At 36.0% G+C, this 24,764-nt stretch overlaps 1 protein-coding gene across 1 annotated transcript in view; it reads left to right on the forward strand.

Annotated features, from left to right (window-relative positions):
• The window catches only part of SGCZ (sarcoglycan zeta), a gene marked incomplete at both ends in the record, with an annotated part of 486,557 nt that overhangs the window by 336,336 nt on the left and 125,457 nt on the right, over positions 1 to 24,764 (forward strand). Inside the window, 3 exon segments of the mRNA XM_082315901.1 lie at positions 5,991 to 6,020; positions 6,024 to 6,092; positions 20,778 to 20,879. Coding sequence (XP_082172027.1) covers positions 5,991 to 6,020; positions 6,024 to 6,092; positions 20,778 to 20,879 — 201 coding nt within the window.

Here is a 24,764-nt window from a genome sequence, read left to right on the forward strand (position 1 = left end):
TAGCCGTAATCCTACTTGTCTCAATGGCCAGCTTTATAAGAAGTATTGTTTTTAATGAGACCAAATTAAATAGCTGGAAATACAGAAGAACTTTCAGAAATTGAAGTTCTTCACACCTAAAACAGAAACAACAAATCTCAGAACAACAGAGCTGTAATATCAATGCTGTAAGTTATAAAATCAGTTTAAAGACTGTTTTAAAAATGCTGCTTGAGATATAGTGGAAGTTTACTGATGTTTAGGCATTAACACGCTTTATTAGGAAAATGATTTTTTTTTTTACCCTTTTTTTGTAAATAAAATTTGAGGAAACAACTGGAAAAACTCTTAGCATCAAGGAAAATACTGCTCATATATATACTATAAAAGCCATATATCAGCATTTAATTAAGTTCTGCCTATGTACATATAAGCATAAATAAATTAGTCATTTTTTCAGGTATTAATGGATTGACTGGTGATTGTGCAATTTTACATGTGTTTTTCCTCCAGTATTTTGAAAGATTAGTGGTAGTCAATTATGCTGCTTTTTGATTATGAAAACATTTGAGGGCAGAAGAGATGGCTTGGACTCAGTACCTTGTTTGAAAACGATTGTAGTACACGAATTGTCCAGCATTCTGCAGAAGCATCTTTTGTCTGTGACAAGGCCATTTATTTAAACATCTGGGCTGTTAGCCAAAGTGTTGTAATGTCACCAACAGCAGTTTTTTTGTTATAAACATCTTGGTTCTGATTTATATGGAATTACATTTGTTATATGGCTTATGTTCCCAGATGCTCTGCTTGGATACAATTTTCAAGATGGATTTCAAACAAATAAGGTAGAGTTAGATTAGAAATAAAATTTAATATTTAGGGTTTAAATACAAATGATGCTTTAAAACAAATGTGACCTCTTTCTATCTAAATTGGACCTCAGTTAAAAGATCATAACATGTAGTTTAGGTCAGACTTGTTCTGTAGGAATGTTTTTACTACTTTAATAATGAATCTCACAGTATTCACTGTGTCATAATAGTCCACAAGAGAATTATTTTATTGCTACTGAAGATTCAAACCACTGGTGCTGTTTTTCAAAACACCAGGTAGGAAAAATAAGATAGCAGAGGGAAGTAGAAGTATCCATTAGATTTGTCTATACTGCTTACAAGACAGCAGTAGAGATCTTAAATTCTGTACCTGCACTAAGTTCTTTTTTACTTTTGGAAAAAAATTGAATTATTTGCTGTAGCCGTACATGGAATTTTTGGTATAAAGCACATAAGATGCAGTTAGGGCAGAATGGTGTTTGCGTGCAGATGACTCACATAATTCCCCCGCCCCTTAATTTTGAGAAAGTGTTTATTGCTGGTTATTTAACCTTCCTGGAAAACTGACTCTCTCTAAATGCACTTAATTTGGAAGTAGTGTTACCAAAAGAGAATGGCTATATTGAAATTTACTTTTTTTTTTTTTGTCCCCCTTTTTTTCCTTTTTCCTTTTCCATCAACATCTTGTTGATGACCTAATAAGTCATGCAAGTGTTCTTTAATATGCATTGCAAATGCATCAGTCCAAAAACTTGCATGGCCCAACAGATGGGTTGTTTCATCTTCACTGAAAACCAAAATTTTTGATCCCCTGCATCCATGCAAATAGCTTCTGAACTATAAATGTAATCAAAAGAAGGATTCAAACTGACTTCATAAGACATCAGATACAACTCCTGCTTATGATGTGTGTTTAGGGATAATTTATTATTTGTTCTGTTCTTAAACACACGATGGAATTAACAGTGAAGAACCTCTTCCTTTAATAGTTTTAATTGATTATTTTATTTGTTTTTCTCATACTGCATCTCTCTTCCCTACCAAACATACAGTCAAAGTTGCATTACCAAAACGTGGCTGTTAAATCTCAGATGAGTCTCTCTTACTGGTCGTCATACAGAATGCTACTAGTAGTGAAATTCAGCAATTTCATGACACTTGTAAGTGAAAGGAAACAACACAACAACCAAATATTTGTTGAACATTTCAAAGCTGTAGAGATTGTAGGCTGTTAAGGATCTTTTCTTTCTGGTTAAATCTGTGCATATTATACTGAAGAAGTATTTTTCCTTTGAGCCAAGATAGAAGAACTAAAATAGTCAGCCTTGAAAAAATATACCTGTGAGTGCTGCTTCTTTTAAATTAAGATGTATGTAAGATGATATGCCTTGAAAAATAAGTATGAAAGGCTGAGTTTTAGACACTTCAGAAGTGACTTGACATATATTTCTCTCCATTTTGTGTTTTTCTTTAGTGAATCATTAGACACAGATTACCTACCTAGAGTTTGAACAAGTGCCAAATTCACTGTAAAATAATTGTTTCTTTTGTTCAGTAGAACAAAATGCCCTCATGTTGCAGATAGTGAAGATCACATATTTAAGACTTTAAATTTAAGACTTTTTCTCCCTCTATACCTTTGCTTTTCTTAGTATACATTTTTTGTGTGTTCAGGAAACCTCTGTACACAGAAAATACAGTTAGAAATTACCATAACAGCATTTAGCTTGATGTTCTTCTAAAAAGCTGAGTTTTTTTCAGAGTGATTAAAAACAAAATAAAAAAAAAAAAAATGACAAGACAGGTGACTAAACTGTGACTCTAGTGAAGGATGATGATAGATCAAAGGAAATGTATGGTGGCTCACATTGAGGAAAGAGTATGCAAAGAATAAAATTTTCGAAACGTTTTTCTCCAAGAAATGCAGAGTTGAATTGGTCAGTTGTCATCTTCCCCTGCCCACCCCAGCCTTCTCTCTCTTCTTTTCCAAGCTCTCTCAGCATATGGAATGAGATGCCTGTCTCTTAAGGTGAAGAGAGAAACGCCTCTGCTATTTTCCTTCTTCATAGCATGTCCTGTCTGCGCTAGCAGGAGTGGTTTACCCATAAAATTTCCTCCTTTAAACCTCTCCTGTTTTCTTACTTTGATCTCTCTAACGGTCTGTGCTTATAGATGTATTTTTGTACTTTTGGTTTTATCATTATAGAACCCAATTTTCTGGCTAAAACTGACACTTATCGTGAATCCGTGTTCTCTGGATAGACTGCACTGCATCTGCTTAACTGAATTCATCAAAGACTGTCACTGCTGTCTGGAGAGTCACTACATCCCAACTCATCTTTACTGTTTTCAGTCTGTTGTCAGCTCAGTTTTCAGGACCATCTTTCCTTTGTCTTCCATCTTTTACCTAAACAAGGACCCTGCTCACCCTTCTCCTGTGAGTGATGAGGAATATGAGTAAATGAATGTATGAAGGTGTTGATGTGAATAATTTACTGCCTGTTTAATTGCACTACAGAACACCTGATGTAGGTATTCTCAAAACTGCCTTACTGTCTGCACAATAAGAAATTGTGCTTGTTCCATTACTCTACTATTTCTGCTGCAAAGAGCCCTCCACACATACAGATTATGTTAGTTACTAAGACTAGGAACAGGTACTTTGTTTTCTTGCAGTCCAATAAAACTTTGTCAGTGTTTACTGCTGATAAAGATAGTAATTTTGTCATAATCCTGAAGCAGTCAAGGCAAAGGTCTTGCATAGGTCTTAAACCAAGCAAGTGTACATACGTTTTGCTGATTAATGAAATTGGCAGTAAGTGTTCAAATTGAGATCATATGTTAAATATAATGATTCTGTTTGGATTCTAGAGCAATGTTAGGACAAATTATGATACTTACAACAGCTAAACGGGCAATCACTGAAAATTCAGATGTACTTCATTCTTCATCCCTTAAAATTTTCCTTCTTTCTCATTGTTTTTAATTTTATGTTTTGTTTTGTTGTTTGTTTTTTTGTTGTTGTTTTTTTTTTTTTTTGATTAAAAGCTGCCTGGGAAAATATGCAGATATGCTGCACGTGGACTTCTGTAAGATATTGTTTCAAAACAGTACATATATACAGTAACATATATACATGTAAACAGTAAAATAATACGGTAAATACAATAAACATGGGAAAAAATATATTCTGTAAAAAATAATAAGAAAGAGTATAAAATCCAAGGTATTCTACTGTGTCTTTTGATTTTTCTTTAATTGTGTGGCTTAGATATTTGCAGTGTTATAAAGTGGCCTTAAAAGAACTTTAAATGCATTTTGTACAAGGACTTCTTCAACAAAGATGCGGCAAAAATCCAATTCTGAACCTTGTGAAGACACATACTGTGTTTAATAGTCTCTGCATGGAAATCTAAAAATAATCATAGACAGAATGACAGGAAGAGATTTCCAAAAGCTACCTGTTTCACCCTCTGCTGCAACATAGCTTAAACCATACATCATTCTTGAGACACGTGTCCAAAAAGTTCTTAAAAAATCTTTACGGATGGATATTGCACAACCATGAAAAATCTTTCTGGTCCAGTTCTTAGACTCAAAATGTTCTACTAATACTCACCTGATTCTCAGTTTTTTCATTTAAGTTCCCTGTTTGTTGTTTAATTATCTGTGGGCATGAAGAAAGTGTTTTCATACTTTAATATTATTATTGTGTGCCTCCTTAATTTGTCTTCTCCAGTCTGAACAATGTCATCAAGTTTAGCCCTTCCTTGAAGGTCTTTTTTTTTTTTTTTTTAATTATTATTTAATGCTTGTTTGCATTGCTTGTTGTTTCATTCTTATCCTGTTACTGGCTTTTCGATTGCTTTTGCATCTCATTGATCTCATGGGCATATTCCAGCTGCCTACAAATAGTTTGTTTGATAATCTATTCTGGTATAGAGCTCATGGTATTTTTGAAAGAGTTCAAGGTAAGTTGATCTTTACTGCCACTGTTTTGCCTTTTAAAAGATAAATACCAATTCTGCCTTTCTAGTTTCCACCTTTACAGTTTGCTCTCATCCATCCTTTATGGGCTCTTACAGACTTTGTGCTCACACCCTGTGTAATTGTGAGCCACGCAGCAAAAACTAATATGGTGCAGTATGAATGGATCAGTAGAAAAAAGCAATTTGTACCAAGGACCCAAAAGCTAAACTATAGATATGCATATTTATTTACCTTATGATTAATCTGGTCCCCTGGACCAAACATCCCTGTTGCACATGTTGTTCAAAGATAGCCAAAAGAAAGCTATCCTACAAACTCTTGCTTTCAGGTGTGTAGGCTTCTCAATGTTGCTTCAGCAAGTGCCAGAGCACCCTTTCATCCTTTTAGTGGAGATGACAGGAGCACGTGGGTGTTCTTGTGCCCTTTTTCAGGGAAGCAAGTCTTATTTTTGTTCTCGTTCACTTACATGTAACACATCGTGCCTGCTGCTTCCTGACTCTGAATTTGAGTATTGGCCAGACAGAGGATCAGAATGGAAGAAATGGTATCTTAAATCTTGTGGCAGGGACAAATGATCAAGTGGACACCATGAAAGTAATTACTTTCACCCTCTCAGTTTTTCATTTGTATGAGGAAGAGGCAGGGTAAATGATAGAGGGTATGCAGAGTTTGGAGTTCAGACAGATGGAAGCGCAAAGTCCTGGGGGTGACTGGCAGTAGATGCAGAACTTACAGATGCAAGGGAGCATAGCTGAGACCTTTTACCATGATCTGACATTATGACTGCAATATACTGAATCTTCTGTGAGACCAAAGAAGTTGATCAGGAAGGAAAGATGGAAAAAGGGAATAATTATTAATTTAAAAAAAAGGCAGGTGAGACAAGCAATTCAGAAAAGCACTTTTGAAAACGGATACAGCAGTTGAAGGAAGAAAAAGTATACTGAACCATAGGAGGTCTTGGTGTAATATAAAAGAATGCCCTTACCTAGGAGCTTGAGGGCATCTGTGTGAGCTGGTTATTGACCTCGATACCTTTAGCCTTTTAAGTGGCACAAGAAGCAGAAGAACACAGGAGGTCTCTGTGGTTTGAGAGCATTGTGTTGGTGCACGTGCACTTGGTACTTGTTGTGGGACTTGCTTGTGCTGCAGATCACACATTGATTGGGACCTTTCTATTCCTTTTAGAGACTGTTGCTGCACTTTGAACAGATCTTCTGATTTAATTTCATCCAAAAGGAATCCCCTTCACATGCAGAAAATCTGCCCCACAGTCTGAGCCAACATGGAGTAAGTGGGGAAACAAGGGACTGCTGCACTCTACTGCTCTGAGCTATGTCACTGTTGCAGACACATTTTAGCTGATCATTTATGGCTTGCAGATTTTGGGTGCCTCAGGATGAACTTCATTTTACTCAGCTGGCTTGAAAATACCTAGTTTATACAAGTATTCGTAAATGCATTCATCCTTTCCCTGCAGGGTCTTAATCCTTTATCACTGGCACACCAATTAAAACAGAGAACCAATTTATGTTGACCTTTTGACTAAAGGAGAAATTTAAAAAGCAAAGAAAAAGCATCAAAAATGTCAATATTCTTCAGTATCTATCAGAAGCCTTTCTTCTCCTTTGGGTAAATTGGTTCATTAAGGAGCTACCATTTCACTATAATTCCTTTTTCACCTTGGGCAAGTCTCCCAGGAAATCTTCTCTAAGAGTCCTTTTACTGAAGTTTGCCTTCTTGAAATACATTGCTTTTAGTTTGAGTTATTTTCCTTCTAATCTAACTTTTGAGAATTCTGTCCTTTTGTGACCAATCTCAACTACATTACCTGTTAATCTTCACATTCTTAGCTATTTCTTCTCTGTTAATTAGAGGCAAATGTGAAGCAGCCTCATTATTCTTTTCATGAAAGCATTTCAGGAGCTTCCTCTTCAGCCTGTCTCCTGCTGCATTCACAAAGGAAGTTAGTCAGTAACCTATGTTATCACTGAGGTCTGTTCTCTGGTTTACTCTTCACAAATACATCATCTACTTGATCCTTCTGGTCTTGGAGGGAAACCCCAAAGTGGCAATGAATTTTTAAATTTATAACTGTCCTTTGCAGTCACTTAGTTCTTTCTCACTTTTGGTCTGAACCTCAGAACAAGTGTATTAATCCATGCTCCCTTACTGCTCTTCCTCAACAAGATGTACTACATGAATTTGAATTATTCCATATCCTTCTCTCCCTAGGTTGTTATATTATTACTGTAATTGTAAATGAGCCACATGAAGTAATAATCAGATGGCTAGTGAGTCTCGAATCTAGTCAGATTCATGATTCTTGGTGTTAAGGATATATAACTTCTTTCTTGCTGGTACTGGAATGGGTTCTTCATTTGCTATTGGGGATTGGACCATTGGCTGCTTCCCTAATCAGCTGCTTCTCTGGAGGGTGTCCAGTTCGTCCTCCATGTCTGGTACTGCTTCATTCCTTTCCAGCTGGTCAACGTCTTTTTCACTGGAGGTCCTTATGGTTGGCATGTTATTGATATCCTTTTGAATATCAATATCCTTCCCTGCTTCACCACTTTGCTTATGGGTCTTCTACCAGTTTTTCCTAAAGAATATTTGCAGGGATTCTTTTGTGGTTTCTGGTTTTAGAATTGTGTAGGTCTGTGTTCCCCAGTTTGAGCACAGAACCTGGATTGAAGAATTCCCCTCCAGGGTTCCTGTGTGGACACAACTGCAGGTAGCAACCTTGTATCCACCCTGCGTCCTCAGAGCTGTAGACTGAGAAAGATTTGATGACAGAGATGACCCTGATGCTGTGATTTTAAAGGGCTGAATTGTGATACTAAACTGTGCTTTCTAAATCTCCCTTTTCCAATCAGGCTCTTAAACTGCCCTGTTACAAAAGTCTGTGAGATACTGAACTGTTGATTCACAAATACATAGCTTTCTTTGTCCTTCAGTAATCAGGAGTTTAGTCATACCATAAGAAGTTTGTGATATGTGGGAATACACTATCATCCCTTAAAACGATGCAGTAAACTTGTTTTTAAGATTTCTCTTGAAATTATCCCCTTTACAAGACTTCCCCGTTTGCCAACATAATTGATAACTTCTCAAAGTCTTTTGCCATGCTTAGCTATCTGCAAGGAGATTAGGTAGGTCCCTTGATCACTGTGGTTATAACGCTCCTCAAAAAGTGGAGGTTATGATTTTTAATCCCTTTGGACTGCAGAGAAGGAACTTGAAGCTATCAGGTAGGAGAAGAGTGTTCTATTGAGCAGGCTGTTAGATAAAAGAGGAGTTATTTTCAAGCGACTTCACGGCATTTCTTACACTTTCATTTCCTTTGCCCTGATAGCAAGAGATGGATCTCTGCAGCAAGCTACTTCACTCTTAGTCTCATTTATTTTATTGAGTGTATCAATAGACCAAGGTGTTGCTTATTGAAAGATTTGTGGTAGCTGTTTTGAAAAACATGCAGTGTTTGTAATGGAATACTAAGTAACATGTATAAACTTAGATACTATGAAGACTGAAATGTTAGATAGTCGCACTTCTTGAAAAGTAAAATTCTGCAGCTACTAAGTTTGATACAATGCTTTTTCCTTTTTAAAATAATCATTTTCAGTTTTGACAGTAATAGGTTCCTTAGACTGTCTTGAAAATTGATTTCTTTAGTGCTTTTTGCTACAGTGTGATCAAGGAAGCAGTGCAACAGCTCCTACTTAATAATATTTGTTTTGATATAAGAAAAGCACACTTTGCTGATTTAAGTGCCAATCCAGGGAGTTACTGAAGGATGTGCTTGACTGTAGGTGTTTCAGTACCTCGGTGGTATGGCTCATGAGATTATTGTAAGTTAATCCTTCCTCTGTAACAGAGTCACACTAGAAGAAAATATTTAGGAATATTTGCCTTAAGACACAAGTGTAAAATATTAAGAAAACACGAAGTAAGAAAGGACCTTCTGGGTCGTTTTGCCTACTTATCATAAGCAACCCTGAGATTAATGAATCCTCATAAAACTGATAAATTGTATCTTAAAACTTTTTAGGTGGCTTCCCTAGCTATTCTTATTCACCTGTTGTTCCAGAATTCTATTTCTTTGGATTCTGCAATCTAAATAGGGGAATATTTTAAACCTAGGAGTCAAATCTGCAGATGAGAGTCCTAACTTTCAAGGTTTATCTTAAAATGGTCCTCAGTCTTTTCTGATGGAGGAGCATGGATTTTCTGATAATATTAAAAGATCTCTTGAGAAGAATAATCTTGGTGTTAAGGGTACTGTTGGGAAATGACTTAATTTTTTTTCCCAATAAAATTTTAATTATTTATACAAACTGGATTGTTACTGAGAAGACGGCAATCATTAGAGTAATGTAGTTATAACAGTCATCAATAGATTCTAGTTGTCTCAGGCTAAGGAGGAAAGAAAAAGTTGTCCCTGTCAGATACAGGGCAAGTACTCTAATGAGTACAAAAGGATGAGATATTTCTTAGCCAGTTTGTGGAATCCAGTCTTTAAAGTCATTTGTTTTGATAACAAGTATCTGATTCGAAGCATATAATAAATCAGTAACAGAACAATACTATCAAAAAAAAAAATGATGCTGAAATAAACAAGTGAGGTAATTTTTCTCTGCCTAGCTATGGTAAGTGTTCACAAGCTGTGCTTGTTCTGTGTTGTGGGTTTTTTGTTTGGTTGGTTTTTTTTGTTTTTTTTTTTTTTTTATTCTACTTCTTAGGGAGCTGTGGATGAACTAAAGGCAGCCTAGGAGCAATGGAGAGGATTAAGATGGAAAATGATGTACAAGGAAAGACAATGAAGTGTGATTACTTAGTCTAAGCAATAATCTGTCTGAAGGACAAACTGAAGTAAAGCAATTGCATTATAGCATTGGAGGTTCAGATTATGTATGAAGAAAATACTTATAACAATAAAGATAGTTTAGGCAATATAGCAGACTGCCTAAAGAAGATACAGAATATGCCTTTAAGGAAAAGAACATGAGAAAACCAAACCATTATGTCAGGAGTAGCTAAGGTATAGCTGAGTTTGCAGTAGTGCAAGAGAAGAGTAGTCTTTTGCAGAACCTATCAGCTAAGCCCACCACTCAATTCAAGACAAGCTTTATCATTTTTGAATGGGAATAAATGCTGCAGGAAAGGTTACTAATGATTGTTTAGTGCTTGCTTTCTTTGCTGCCCCAATTTTTCCAGTCTTGTAATACCCAGTCCTGCATTGCTTGGAAACCATAGTAGAAATGTGAGATGAAAATTGACTTAAATATGTACTAGGGATGGGTGAATATTTTATCACAGCCTTTTTCATGGAGAATAAGGTTGAAATACTTAGTAAAAATCTTATTTTCTATAATAAACTCTGTTCTTTAGTTACAAACTAAAATATATGGATTTTGAGGGACTGCCTCACTGTGTCAGTTTAGTTGTTTTACATGATTATTCTCCCCTTCTGATCAGCTAGTTTCTTCTGAAATGGTTTTGAAGTATTTTTAAGCAGAAAATGGCATGAGCATATAGTCGAGTTTAGTGGCACAAGCATTGAAATTTTGGTTGTGTCAGGCTCATTGAAAGGGCAAGGTGCAAACATGAAAAACGCCAAACGTAATCCCACCAATACAACCTATTTTATGTATGTGACTCAATCAATTACAAGGCATCTCCACCCAAATAATTTTTTTACTTCTCAATATTTAGATAATCTAGCATTAGTTCAGTTTAAGGATTGGAATACATGAGAAGGGTAGGTCCTAAAAATTGTCTGTAGAGATTCATAGAGAAATGGCAGAGCCTCTGCTCTAACATTTTAATTAAGGCTTATGCATACACAACAAACAGTGGGAGTGTACAAATTTCTTATTATTTCTTAAAGGTAAATATTTCTTACAGATTTATCAACAAAGATGACTGCTTTTATATATAACGTATTTGTTTATTTTCCTCCAATATCAGTATGCTACGCAATCTGCAGTTTTTCATTGTTCTTTCTCAAGTCAGGCAATCACTTATTTGAAAAATAAAATACAAGGATAATGCGTGATTAAATTTTCAGCATGACTAAATCGTCTTCAAGATGTTGTGTTGAAATTGCAACCAAGCCTCAAAGGCAGGGAAGCAGATAAATAACATGTGCAATTAATGTAGACCAAACAAACACACTCACACCCAATAATTTATTATTAGTCTAATTAAAAAATTAGCAGTCTTATCAAAAGTCTTATTAGTCCAGTTACAGTGGTGCTAACACTTATAATCCAAAACACGCAATAATTACAGCTTTCTCCCAATAATGATAGAATTAAAAGCAATATACACAAACTTCTGCTATCCAGTCCTTTCTCTGGTGTTAGGTTCAGCCCTTCTGTGTATGGTAACATGAGACATTATCATGCTTTGCCAGGAGCAGTATGGAGATGATGGTGGGGGGTTCTTCCACCTTGCTCTTGGGTCCCCCTTTATTGTTACACTTGCTGACATAATTGGATTGCTTCATTTTTTTTTATATTTATGTATTTATTTTTATTTTTTTTCTTCAGCGCTCAATAAATTCCCTGTTATAGCCAAGTGGTGAAACACTCAGCTCATACTGAAATAGTTACATTTATAATTTGTTTTCCAGAATGGAAGTCAATTGAAAAAACAATTACTTGATCACCTTCTGTAATCAGTTTGACTTCATATATGGAAAGAAAGGGGGGAAAGATGATGAGTAAAGGAATAACACTTCTGGATTTACCACTTCTCGGTGTTTACTTTCGGATGAAGGACAGATGTTCTTTACCTCATCTACCTCATCTCTCTCTGTGTTTTCTGTTTCCAGCCTGTTTGCTTATCTTAACCTAGTTCCTGGTGTCCTGTAACTGACTCTACATAGACCAGAAACCCTTTGTTAGTTCTTACTTAATGATTTTGCTGGCGGTTACAGAGAAGAAAATTTAACATTCCCTGACTCTGTTTTATACTTCTATTCTATCTGCATGAAGTATGGAATTGTAAGGAGTGTTCTGCATTGTCTGACTTGTTTTTGATTGTAAGAGGCTACATTAGGATAGAAATTATTTTTTGCTAGTCTGACCACACATTTAAATGAATCACAGAATTTTAATTTAACAGAACATTGAACAAAATGGTAGAGCAGAGAACATGTATCCAAATAAAGAATCAGTTTCATGTCCAAAAGTTTGAGAGATTAAGTATAAGATTGTTCATTTCTATACTGTTTTATCTAGACTTCATATCCTCTCACAACATAGTTTCTGTAGGAGTTGCAGGTGTTCAAGGGGTCTGAAAAATCTTGTCTTTACTGTTTAAATTCCTGAAATGTCAGATATTTGGGGGGAGAAGAATTTGCATAGTTAGGTCCTATATTTTTACTAATTTATTAATTGTTTGGTTTAAGAACATACAAATCATAATTTCTTGTCAAAAAGCCCAGTAATGCTAAATATAAGAACTCTAGGAAGATCATACCTTAATCTGGAGTAGTTTATGAGAACAGATCACATAGAATTCTGCCTTTTTCACTTGACTTTAAAGAACACATCTATCTATGAATGAAAAATAACACAACTGCCCAGACCAGGGAGTGAAATCAAACTTTTAAGCAAGAAAGAAGCATTTGATCTTATTGTCTGGTCTGGATAGGTATATATTTTCTATTAATATATGCACATATAGACTTTTATTTTCATTTCAAGATTACTTTTATGATTAAAGAGGCCAGGCCGTGCTCCACACATTCAAAAACAATTCCAAAGGACAGAATATATTCAGAATATTCTAATTCCATTTAGTTTGGATAGTAGTCTGACTTTTCTTTCTTTTTAACAGATTTTCCACTTAAAATCTCATTGTCAGTACTGAATTTCCACACGTTATTTTTTCCCTTAGTCTATATCCCTTTAAACATTGCTGCACTGTACTATAATAGTTTCTTCCCCAACTTTTCCCTGATATCTACTCCTGCCTGTCATTTGTAGAGTGTCAGCTATTATTTTCAGCAGATGGATGAAGGCAGATGTTTCCATTGATCCAGATTTTTGCCATTCCAGTGTGTTTTCCTGGATATTTTTCTATCATTTTACCTTTATTTTTGGCTACTGAAATTCACAGTTATCTTTCCTGGTAATCCAGGAAAACACACTCTGCTTTCATTGCTGATACCACTACCTTTTTTTCTGTTTATACAGGACTGTAGCTGCCTACAGTTTTTCTTTCAATTGTACACATATAACTGTCCTGGTTTCAGCTGGGATAGAGTTAATTTTCGTCTTGGTAGCCGGTATGGGGGCTGTGTTTTGGGTTTAGGATGAGAACAATGTCGATGATACACTGATGCTTTGGTTCTTGCTAAGTAGTGCTAAGCTGTCTCTGAATAGGTGCTAAGTGGCGCTCACACTGGTCAAGGACTTTTCAGCTTCCCCTGCTCTGCCGGGGGCACAAGAAGCTGGGAGGGGGCACAGCCAGGGGGAGGGCTGACCCAGACTGGCCCAAGGGCTATTCCATACCATATGACGTCATGCTCAGTATATATAAGCTGGGGGAAGAAGAAGGGAGGGGGGACATTGGGCATGATGGCGTTTGTCTTCCCAAGTAACCGTTACGCGTGATGGAGCCCTGCTTTCCTGGGGATGGCTGAACACCTGCCTGCCAATGGGAAGTAGTGAATAAATTCCTTGTTCTGTTTTGTTTGCGTGCACGGTTTTTGCTTTGCCTATTTAACTGTTCTACTTTATTTTACTTCAGTTATTAAACTGTTCTTATCTCAACCCACGAGTTTTCTCCCTTTTACCCTTCTGATTATCTCCCCCAGCCCACTGGGGGAGAGTGAGCGAGCGGCTGCGTGGTGCTTAGTTGCTGGCTGGGGTTAAACCACGACAATAACCATGTCCAAGCACCATTTTTCTCCAGCTGGAATTATGCTCCAATTCTGTTTATGAAATCCAGCTTTTTGTGTGTATGAACACAATACAAATAATTTCCCTTGTCATCTTCCTCTCAACCTTTTGTGCATCTTTTCCATTTTATCAAGAACATAGCTGTTGATGTCTTTCATTTTCCTAATCGTCCCCATCACTGTCCCTCTACATTATCTGCTTTTTGTGCCAGCATATCAAATTCAGTATTCTTTTTGCATCATCAGTATAATTCACCACTGCTTCATTGCTTCAACCACCTTTGTCCTGATATCTTACCCTCTTCTCTTTTTTTTTCCCTTTTGCATTGCATCTTTGGACACTTACAGATGTTTGCAGTGCTATGAAAGAGCACAAATGAACCACACCGTCAAGATTCGTTTTCATGTTTAGCCTCTGCTGTGATGCCTACAAGGCAACAGGCAGTGAACACTTAAAAATTTATAGGACATTGTGTGTAGGCACTTCGTTTAAACACCACGTTTTTCTTTTTATTTTTTTTTTTTCTCCCACCCGATGTTTTGTGCAGTGCTTCCCTCTTCATACTGTGAGCTTTTGGAGACAGAATCTGGATTTAAATATATACTCAGAAAGCAAGCAGAATATCACATCTAACAGCAGAACTTTTGAAAAACTTTTGAAAAACTATTGATAAGAATGGATTTCCTGGCCTACCAACTACTTTGTTGTTCCTATTGTAAACTACTGAAACAGATACTTGGTGTATTTTATTATTAAGGGAAACAGAAAAAGCACTATGTAAAACTGAAATACAAAATGTTATATATTCATGTTTCAGTCAAATCAGATTAACTAACACTTCAGTTTGCTTTTTGCTGTGCTTTTGTAAGTTCAAATATATGATCCTAAGGAAAAAGCTTGTATTTTAATTGGCAGGGTCCTTTGCTGCTTTTTAACTGCCCACTTTGTGAGATGCATGACAAATTATGGAGGATCTGGCAGAACTCTGTTTTCAGCTCACTTAATGAGAGTTTTAATTCCTGAACTGCAGTATCGCACTCTGCTACTTCTCCCTGGACCAAGGAATTTTGAATTCTGTGAACTTAAGTAGGAATTGTAGGTGTTTTCTCCACTTTCACATCTTTCACGTAGCAGTACTACCCATAGATTTGCAGGCTTTTGTGATATTGAAGGTATGGATTTGATCCAAGTCTCATGCAAGAAGGTCTTATTTCATCTGGGCTGAGTGAATTGTAAGATTTAGTTACTGTCCTCCAGAAGAAATGCTATTTCAATTTGAAATAGTCTGCAGCTTGGCTTCAAACCTCCCCTTTCTGTAACTTGAAGATCTTCCAAGCCAGTATTGCAAATCCTGTCCTAGGTCCCCAGTTCTTCTCATGTATGGCACAGAGAGCTGGCTATCATGCAAATTGCTAACCTTGTTCTTGCATGCTTCTTGTTTATCAGCAACTTGTATAGAATTCCTTATCTACTTGTTCCTTAGAATGCCTTACTGTTTAAATAATTAAAAAAAAAAAGAGAGAAAAGAAAGCACAACACAGCACATTTCATTATATAGCAATACGTGTGGTACGGGATTAGTTAGGATAGATTGTAGTTTGTCAACCTCCTGGCTTGTTGAGAAGTATTTATAGTTCTATCATGTGCTTTGTTATTAATAGCTATCATAAACTATGCTGCTTTAATAGTTTATTTGGCAGAAATAGAACTTACTACATAAGTAGTACTCCCTTGTAGAATTTTCAGCCCATTGTCAAGAAATAACAATCTTTTAAAAGATCATCCTCTCTGTTTAAAGACTGTGAATTAACTTCAGACTTTCTTATATACCATTTACAGGACCATTTGAGAACATTAATCTCTGCCCATTTATATGCAGGTCAAAGCTTGAAAAAGTTCTGAATGTCAGTATTAGTTGTTTGACTCCCACAACTTTTTTTTTTTTAAATATGTTCTGATTCAAAGTTATACTCTATCAGAGATTTATAATAAGTATCGTTTGGGATTTCATTGACTTTAATGTAGAGTTCAAATTCAATAAAACTATTCCTATATTGCTGCCATTATAAGACAAGCAGCAGCATAAAATAAATGTTTAGTTTTCGTATTTTAAGGTTTTAACAGTTGCTTGTTTGAATTTCTGGTGTTCATAACTGGAATTTAATATAATCTAAGAATGCCATAAAATACTGATAGTGATAATTTTATTATTATTTTGAATAATATATGTAAGATAGGTACATTTATGGGTGTAAAGATGAGGGGGGGTGTTTTTTCTTAGTGTTGTAGGTAGGGAAAAGAACACAATATGTGAGGATGGGTCACTGTTAGTTTGTTTTATCTTCTTATATGGGAAAAAGGGAAAGTTATACACGGAGTAACAATCTGAGAATAATCATAAATATTAAATAATCATAAAGAGGAAATAAAGTGATGCAAAGGCAATCACTCCCCACCACAAACAGACTGATGCCCAGTCAGTCTCTGAGCAGTGGCCACCTTGAAAGACAATCCCCTTTCTGCCTCACACTTCTTCCTCTACCACCACTTTTTATTGCTGACTGTAATGTTACAGGTAGGGAATATCCCTTTGGCTAGTTCGGGTCAGCTGTACTGGCTGTGTCCCCTCCCAGTTCCTTGACCATCCCCACTCTACTTGCTGGCAGAGCAGAGAGGGGAAAAAAAGAGAAAGGCTTCGTGCTGTGCAAGCACAGTTCAGCAACAGCCAAAGCATTGGTGTGTTATGAGCACTGTTTTAGCCAAAAATCCAAAACACAGCACCATACAGGCTGCTATGAAGAAAGCTAACTCCATCTCAGCCAGTCCCAGTACATGAACTTAGCATTTACTTATTGTAAGAAAGTACTGGAATAGTTCATTCAAGTGTATTTTTGCACTTGAATAAAATCAAATCACACCAAAATGATAATCTGAGTATTCATTGCCTGGAAAGCATAAAGCAGGCAGTTTATTTGGAAGATTAGCAGAAGGAATACCTGAAATGAATTATGCTAATAATATTATATCAAAATCGTATCTACAGGAAGATGCAAATATGTTTTAAGACAGAATTCTTCTGTGGTTCTGTTTTAAACTCTAATATTAATTTTCATCTTTCTGGGGGAGGCCCAAAGTTGAACTCATCTTCTTAAATGAGCCAAGAAGACTGGACCTTCCTCTGATTAATCTTTTCAATCCTAATAACTTTTTGACCAAGTTATGTTACTTCTGAAAACCCTTGAATTTTTCTCTATAACAGTACAGTTCTAACTCGATAAAACAAGAAACTCTTCTTATTGCAACCTCTCTTTCAACTGGATGGGGAATTACTGATGAAGAAAATGTACTGAGCAGTGATTCTTTGAATGGGGAGAGTCTCATTAAGCACATCATAGTGCGTGTCTTACTATTTATTTTACTCTTCAGTCTTATTTCATATCAATCATTGCATACTTCAGGAAGTTACTTTCTGGAAGATTACTGTATTTATCAAGCAATTAAGGTCACAATCACCCTATTTCAGTTTTATATCTTATAAGACCATTTGTGGCTTATGCCCTAGAATGTAGTGTCTATCTTCTCATTTTGAATAATGTAATTTTACTGAAACTAGAGTGCTCCTGCCTGTCCAGAGTCTGTCTGGATTCAAACTGCTGGACTCCGGTAGGTGCGTAGCTCACTGCTGAAGAACTAAAGAATGAGGGCTTAGAAATGTCACTCAGGAAAGGGGAAGCCCTTATGGACGCAGTAGAGTCTATTCTTAGTTTGTTTCTGAGACTCTGGCAGTTTAAACTTGCTATACAAATTAAATTCCCACTGCCGAAAATAAGCAGAGAAAATAAGTACCAAAAATTAGTGAACAAATTAATTTCTGTGCTTCAGTTCCCTTTCAGTAATATAAGAACAGTATCACTCTATATAAAGCCACCAAAAGTATTTTGAAAATTAATTAATAGTTGTGAAGAACTGTGTAACTTCAGTAATAAACACTTACAAGAACAGAAGCCAAGAGGGAAACTGACAGTACTGTCTTCAAAGCAGGGTTTTAACAGAGTACAATAAATGTGGAGCAAAGAAATTAATGAGGCAAAAGCAAAATAGCAAGTAGCTGCTGATTAAGAGTAGTTCCAATCTTGTGTGGAATTAGCTGGGATTTAGGAGCATAAACGTTACGTATAATCATAGACTTCATCATACACATACATGCAAGATAGAATTTTCCCAGACAACCTTAATTTCAGCATTTTCAGTTTTATGGAAGTTTGACTTTGTTTTTTCACTCTTTTTTTTTTTTTTTTTTTTTTTTTTTTTTTTTTTTTTTTTTTAGTTTTATTGTGAATATTATTTTGTTCCTGGCAGTTACAAACATTCCACAGAAGCAGATAAAACAATGTATTGAATTTGCCTTTTCAGTTAGAAAATGGGTTTATATGCAAATCAATAAATTGGTACCTAATTCTTGTTGAGTATTTATTCACTGCCAAAAATACAGCATGGTGGTTGTCTTTTCTCAGGTTATTCTTTCCTATTATGATTTTATATGCTATAGTAATAGCATATATAGAAAAATAGGATTGCTGAAATTTAGAATTAATGGGTGTTAATGCAGACTGAATATTCAAAAGCAAAGTCTAATTCATGCTTCCCTTTCAAAAATAAGCACCACTCTGTCACATTGCACTCTTCGTCAGAAAGCTGACAAATGCCCGAGGTTTTATATGTGAAACGATTTGTATAGGCATCTCAATCTTGATTCAAAAAAAATTTTAAAATATGACATCACAAGCATTATTTGATAATTCAGCTGTCATAGTGTACTGGTTTTGGCTGGGATAGGGTAAATTTTCTTCGTACCAGCTAGTATGGGGCTATGTTATGGACTTGTGATGAAAACAGTGTTGATAACACAGAGATGTTTTCGTTATTGCTGAGCAGTGCTTACACAGAGTCAAGGCCTTTTCTGCTCCTCACACCACCCCACCAGCGAGTGGGCTGGGGTGCACAAGAAGCTGGGAGGGGACACAGCTGGGACAACTGACCCCCAACCAACCAAAGGGATATTCCATACCATATGACATTATGCTCAGCAATAAAATCTGGGTGAAGAAGAAGGAAGAGGGGGGGACATTTGGGGTTACGGTGTTTTATCTTCCTAAATAACTGTTCCGTGTGATGGAGCCCTGCTTTCCTGGAGGTGGCTGAACACCTGCCTGCCAATAGGAAGCAGTGAATGAATTCCTTGCTTTGCTTTACCTATTAAACTGTCTTTATCTCAACCCATGAGTTTTCTCACTTTTACCCTTCTGATTCTCTCCCCCATCCCACTGTGGGGGAGTGAGCGAGTGGCTGTGTGAGGCCTAGTTGCCAGCTGGGGTTAAACTGTGGCACGTAGTTTGAATACCAATAGTACTTTTGCTCACAAAAATGCAGTTTCTGGCTTTATGTAATCAGTTACAAGTTCTTCTAAACATTATATGGACTATTACCGAGTCTGTAAATTTCTCTTGGTGCCCTATTACTTTAACAAGTATATTCTATATTATAGATAGCCTTAGCAGTAGCTTTTGTTATTCCATGTTTTCTCTGCTTTGGAAAGGGGTTATATTTATTTTCTGAGGCTGGTAGTTTCTGGTTTTGTAGTCATAGGCATCTAGGCTTCTAGTCCTATAACTGACATGTGAAGGCATGATTCCCAACAGTATGTTCTTTCGCAAATCTGTCATAGTGTGGAAAGCTATCTATCACTATATCCTTGTCATGTTTGGGAAGTAATACCAGCTGAATTACATTGTATAAAATGTAATTCTTTTTGTTGCCTTAAAGAATTAACATTTTCACAGTCTTGCTTCAGATGTGGAGGCAGTGGTGCCAGTCAAATATCTGCCATATTGGCATCATTGTTTTAGAAAGGGGATAGCTATAGTGGTATAGTGGCTACACTATCTTTACATAAGTATAATGTTGTTTAATTCAGTGTCCTCTTCCAGCTTCAGCTATAGCTGTTGGGGACACTGTTATCCAGCTGTTTATGACTGCCTAGCAAGTGGAGGTTACTTGTTTCACAATTCAGCCAACAGAGCAGAAATGCGAGTTCCCACTGTTCTGCCACAGTAGAGTCAGCAATGGCTTCAAAATATTTAATTAGCAATTAGGTTAAATTTTCTAATTTTGCACTGAAGTGGATCAAGTTGAATTCCACTGGCTGTACAGTGAAGAATTATCTTCTGTCAGGAATATAGTAACAAGCATCCAGCGATAAAAAGTCTTGAATTTCTATCAGTGTGCAAAATGATTTTGTCTCTTAAGTATCAAGCAGATTTCATCGTTTTTCCTGTAAGAGTACAGCTGAAGCCTTATTATGCCACTTTTCTATGCTTATATTTTTATTGAACATTGAATCATTTGGTTGGCTTGTCTCATCCAGATTTTTACAAAGGCCCTTTTCCTATTTCTATTCAGATAAATTAAAACTAACAAAAATAACCCTCAGCATTTTGAAATTCTTTTCACCAGCAACATGCTCTTAGTAATAATGAGCAACTACTAATAAAAAAAAAAAAATTTCTTTCTTCCTATAGGATATTTTCCAATGTATTTTAATTGCTGGGAAAAGCAAAACCAGTTGATTCAAGAGATAACAATGACATAATATTTTCTAATATTTCACGACAGAAAAGTAATAGATTACCAAATATTATATATATATTTAGAGATAATTACATAATTGTTTTACTTAGCAGTTGCAATTCAAGATCTAGCTTTACCTCTACAGTAAAGGAATACTTATGATCTATATTTGTACCCTTGCATTAAGTCCAGCCAAGGAATAATGTATGCAGTTCACCATCAGGCTGCACAGTTAAATACCTCAATCCTAGGTGAAGCTTTGCCTATAAATCCCCCCATCTAGCTCCTGTCCAAGATCATGAGGAGAGCTGGGGGACAGTGGGACAACAGTCATTATTTTTAGATATTAGGTCAGCTACTGTGTTCTTTTTACCTTGTTCTGGATAAGGTTATTTCCTAAAGTGAATATATATATATATATTATTGATTGTAGGATGGAATGGGAAATTTGAGAGTCACTAAAAAAGGAATACGACTTGAAGGAATATCTGAATTTCTACTTCCACTATACGTGAAAGAAATCCATTCCCGAAAGGTAGGTGTTTTTCATCTTTTTTTTCTTAATTTACAGCTAATATAAATTAATCTCTTCAGTCTGAAACTACAAAGTTTAATTCTTACACCTCCTAAATTAGCAATCAGTAGAGGTTTGCTTTGAGAATACTTTAACAGTGAAAGCTTCCTTCATGTCAATTTTTTTTTTTTTTTTTTTTTTTTCTGGAATCTTGTTTGCCTCTTAAAAGAAATGTCTTATCCTAAAAAGAAGAGATTCAAAGCATGTATATTTTATACTTTAGTTGACCTCAGTATTGGGAATGGAACGTTCGACCCTTAATTTAGTATGAACACCAGAAAAGCAAGATTGGTGATATGTTCAAAATGCAGTGAAATAAACAATGGTTTTATATATGCTTAAGGGTATTATTAGCTAGTGTGATTTCTTTTTTTTCTTCTTCCCCCCCCTTCATTAGGTACAGGCAATCTTGCTAAACGGCACGTCTTGGGGATTTAATTTTTTAACGCCAGCCATTTTCAATGTTGCTTAAATGTAATTGTTTTATCATTTAGCAGCAGGTTGTTACAGAGGACAAAAGAAAATCAAGATATTATGCATTCAGAAATTCAGCGTAGCTCATTTTAACACATTTGTTTTTATCCAGTTATGCTGTTTATATTAAAATCATCAATGAATTAAAAGAATAATTTTGAAATACTGGAAATCTTTGAAGTTCTTTTTACTATGCAAGTGATGACCTGTGATCAGAGGGGAATATTACAATGGTTTCCAGTCAATCATCAGCAAAGAATTTTAATATGCATACTGCAAAAGTTGACAGGAATGAAAAGTATGTTTACCCTAAATGCCTTTGTGGAAAATTCTGTCAGTTGACATCTGTCTTCTATATATATTAAAAAAGGTCTCAAATACATTAATAAATGAGATCCTGACAGTTTCCCATTTCTCTTAATTAGTTCACTAGTGTTAATAGATGTGCGAGATGAACAGGTTGTCTCTTTGTCCTCTTTTTCTGTAAAGCTAAGATCTTTCAAAGTTTAACAGAGTAGCAATATTGTCCTATGTAATGGAAAAGTCTATAATATTTAAGCAACAGTATATTCCCCAACAATGTTGAATTTTGATCGCTTTATTGAACAGATATTCATTTACTTTTCAACTCACCATACATACAATGTAAAAAAATCTTGTTCCTAATGTTTCTTTTATAATAGTAGCTAAAAATATTAATAAGTAGCCAAGATAAATCTATAATCAAACATTTGGTAATTAATTATTTCTAAATAAATGCAAATATCATAGCTTTGATATTGATCAGAATTTTGAGGGGAGACAAAACAATGGAACAGTCAATGCTTAAGTACCTAAATGACCATTTAAGTACCAAACACTGCTACCAAGAGTAAATCAATAAGGCCAGATTTTTGCCTTCTAAAATTAGAAAGACATCTACAAAAGGGAACTCTGGCTGTGGGTTTATTTTTTCCTAGATCACCTTGCCATGGAAAGGTTTGAGCACCTCTGAAGTAGTTTCTGTAATGTTCTAATGTTTTCTTTACAATTTTGAAACTATAGAATTAATCAAAAAACTATAATACTTTATCTTTTATCTATATCTAAATATAAAAAATATTTTAAGGGTTTTGTTAATCTTAATATCTAGTACAACAAATCCATTTAAAGTCATGCCTAAAGCATGAAACTCCTTAGTATGAATATTCCAATATGTAGACTTTATGAAATTGGTTTAAAATTTCCAGGCTGTATAACCTTTCAGGGAGCATACTTTTTCTTAGAGGTTGCGGAACATTAGTCATGGTTTGTGCATTTTTCCCAGTTCCTTTCTGCAGGTGGATGGTGTCTATTATCGTTCCATGTCCTGTTACTGTATGTTAGAGTTATGATTTGGGATATTTGCTTCCACAGGGCTTCATATTGCAGAACATTGGTTCTGTTAAAGTAAACATAGAAAATTTTGTTTCAAGTGAGAGTAATGAGAGATTCAAGTAGGGTCCTAATCTCACTCAGAGCTGCTACCCAGTCTCAGGAAAAATGCATACCAATGTAGCTCCTGTAAAGGAATAGGATGCAAAGTCCACCAGTAGCCTAACACAAGGCCACACCAGTCCTGTGAGGCTCATGAAAAAGAGATAGACCTGTCAGTAAGTGCCCTCAAATCAGCAGAAGAAAAGAGATAATCATTAGCTGGACAAAGTATTTCAACTAAAATATTTTTGGTGTTGCAGGTCTACTAAAATACTTGTTACCTAGCCAAAAAAGTGGTATGTATGTAGACTTGGTGCTCATCTTGCAGTGCTTGTGAACTAGATGCACGTTCCAGTCTTTTGCCACCTTGCTCAGTAGTTGTTGTGCTAGTTTCAGTAACTTCTGGTGTATGCAAACGTGAATGTCATGAGGGAATGATGAAAAAACCCTCTGGAGCTGTATTAAGCTTTAAATGGGGATTTGTGATGTCTCTGCATGGTGTTTCCCCAGGCGTGTGGCATCTGCATCTGACATTAATTGGTTTGTCGGTTACAAAATTGACCTTGGTGCTGTAGAAATCTAAGAGTGAGACAGGTTTTCTGAGCTCTCATTATAGTCAGTAGAGACCTAGTCAATACAGACAGTGGATTCTGAAGAGCTAATCTGCTCACCAGCCATTAGTGTTTGCTTTGGGTGATACAGAGGGGAATGCTTTTCCTTGCCTTTTCCATGGAAGCAGTAACGATTTAAGTTTGATGCATATGGGAGTTAAAATGTACCGCGGAATCTAAAACTCATTTGAAGCCGACATCTTTGCAGTCTTTTACATGCATATGTTGCTTATTTATTTTCTGAAAGGAGAGTTTGCTCTTTCAGCAAATTTACTTTTTCCCCTCTAAAAGAACACAGACATTAAAGTGACATTATTTGATTAACTCTTGGGATGACTTGTAACATATTCAAAAATAAGTTTGTGGAATGGGTGTATTTCCTCTGCACTGGCAACATGGTTTATAGAATGGCCGCTGAGGGACCTCCATGTAGGGCTCTCAGCCCTGCAGGTCAGGGTGTCACTGCTTTCCCATTACTCAGAACAAAGCAGAGTTAGGTGGGAAGACCAATGATATTAGCAGCAGGGTACAGCAGCAGGTGTGCTATATTATGGCTAAGAGGCATGTGCAGAGTTCTAACATATATGCTGGAGCTATCTTTTAGTTAGCTAGATCTGGAGCTGATAAAACATGTTCATTCATAGTGCAGGGTTCACCTCTGATTCTGATAGTGAATTACTTCTGGTAAGAGTCCTGGGCAGTCTTTTGAATAACTAGGCTGAACTGAGCTCTCTGCTGCTGCAGTTTAAATATGAAGGGTGGCTAGGTTTGCTAGTGTAAAGTTCACATATGCTTACAGATGCTGAAATTGCCGCTTTTGCCGGCAGCATACCTGGATCCCCAAAGAAGATCTCTTATGCAGGGTTAAATGCAAGCTTTAAACTGCCTTTATCAGAAGATATGTATTGAACTTTGTATGTAGGTTGAAAATTGGCTTTTATCTTGTGATTGGTTCATTAAAACCCTGAATACTAAAAGTAAATGCTAAAATACTGTGAGTTAAGTCAGTTGGAGAACAAATATGCATGAATTCTTAAAAACAAAACGTCTAATGATATTTTCTCCTGCCAGTATACAATTTTCTACCGAAGAGAAGTAATGAAAAATCCAAGTCTTGGGTAAACTGAGTATTCATTCATGTTTTGTCTGTAGAAGCTGTGTAAATGAGAAGGCTGCTCAGAGGGTGCCATTTCCCTAAACTTGCTCCTCTTGCTTTGCCCTTCTACTCTATTCAGTTAGTGGTGTCTGCAGAACCATGGGTTCCTACCCAAAATCTCATCTCTACACAAAAAAAGATACTTCTGTA

This window comes from Platalea leucorodia (assembly GCF_965183815.1).
Source record: "Platalea leucorodia genome assembly, chromosome: 6".
Lineage (NCBI taxonomy): Eukaryota > Metazoa > Chordata > Aves > Pelecaniformes > Threskiornithidae > Platalea > Platalea leucorodia.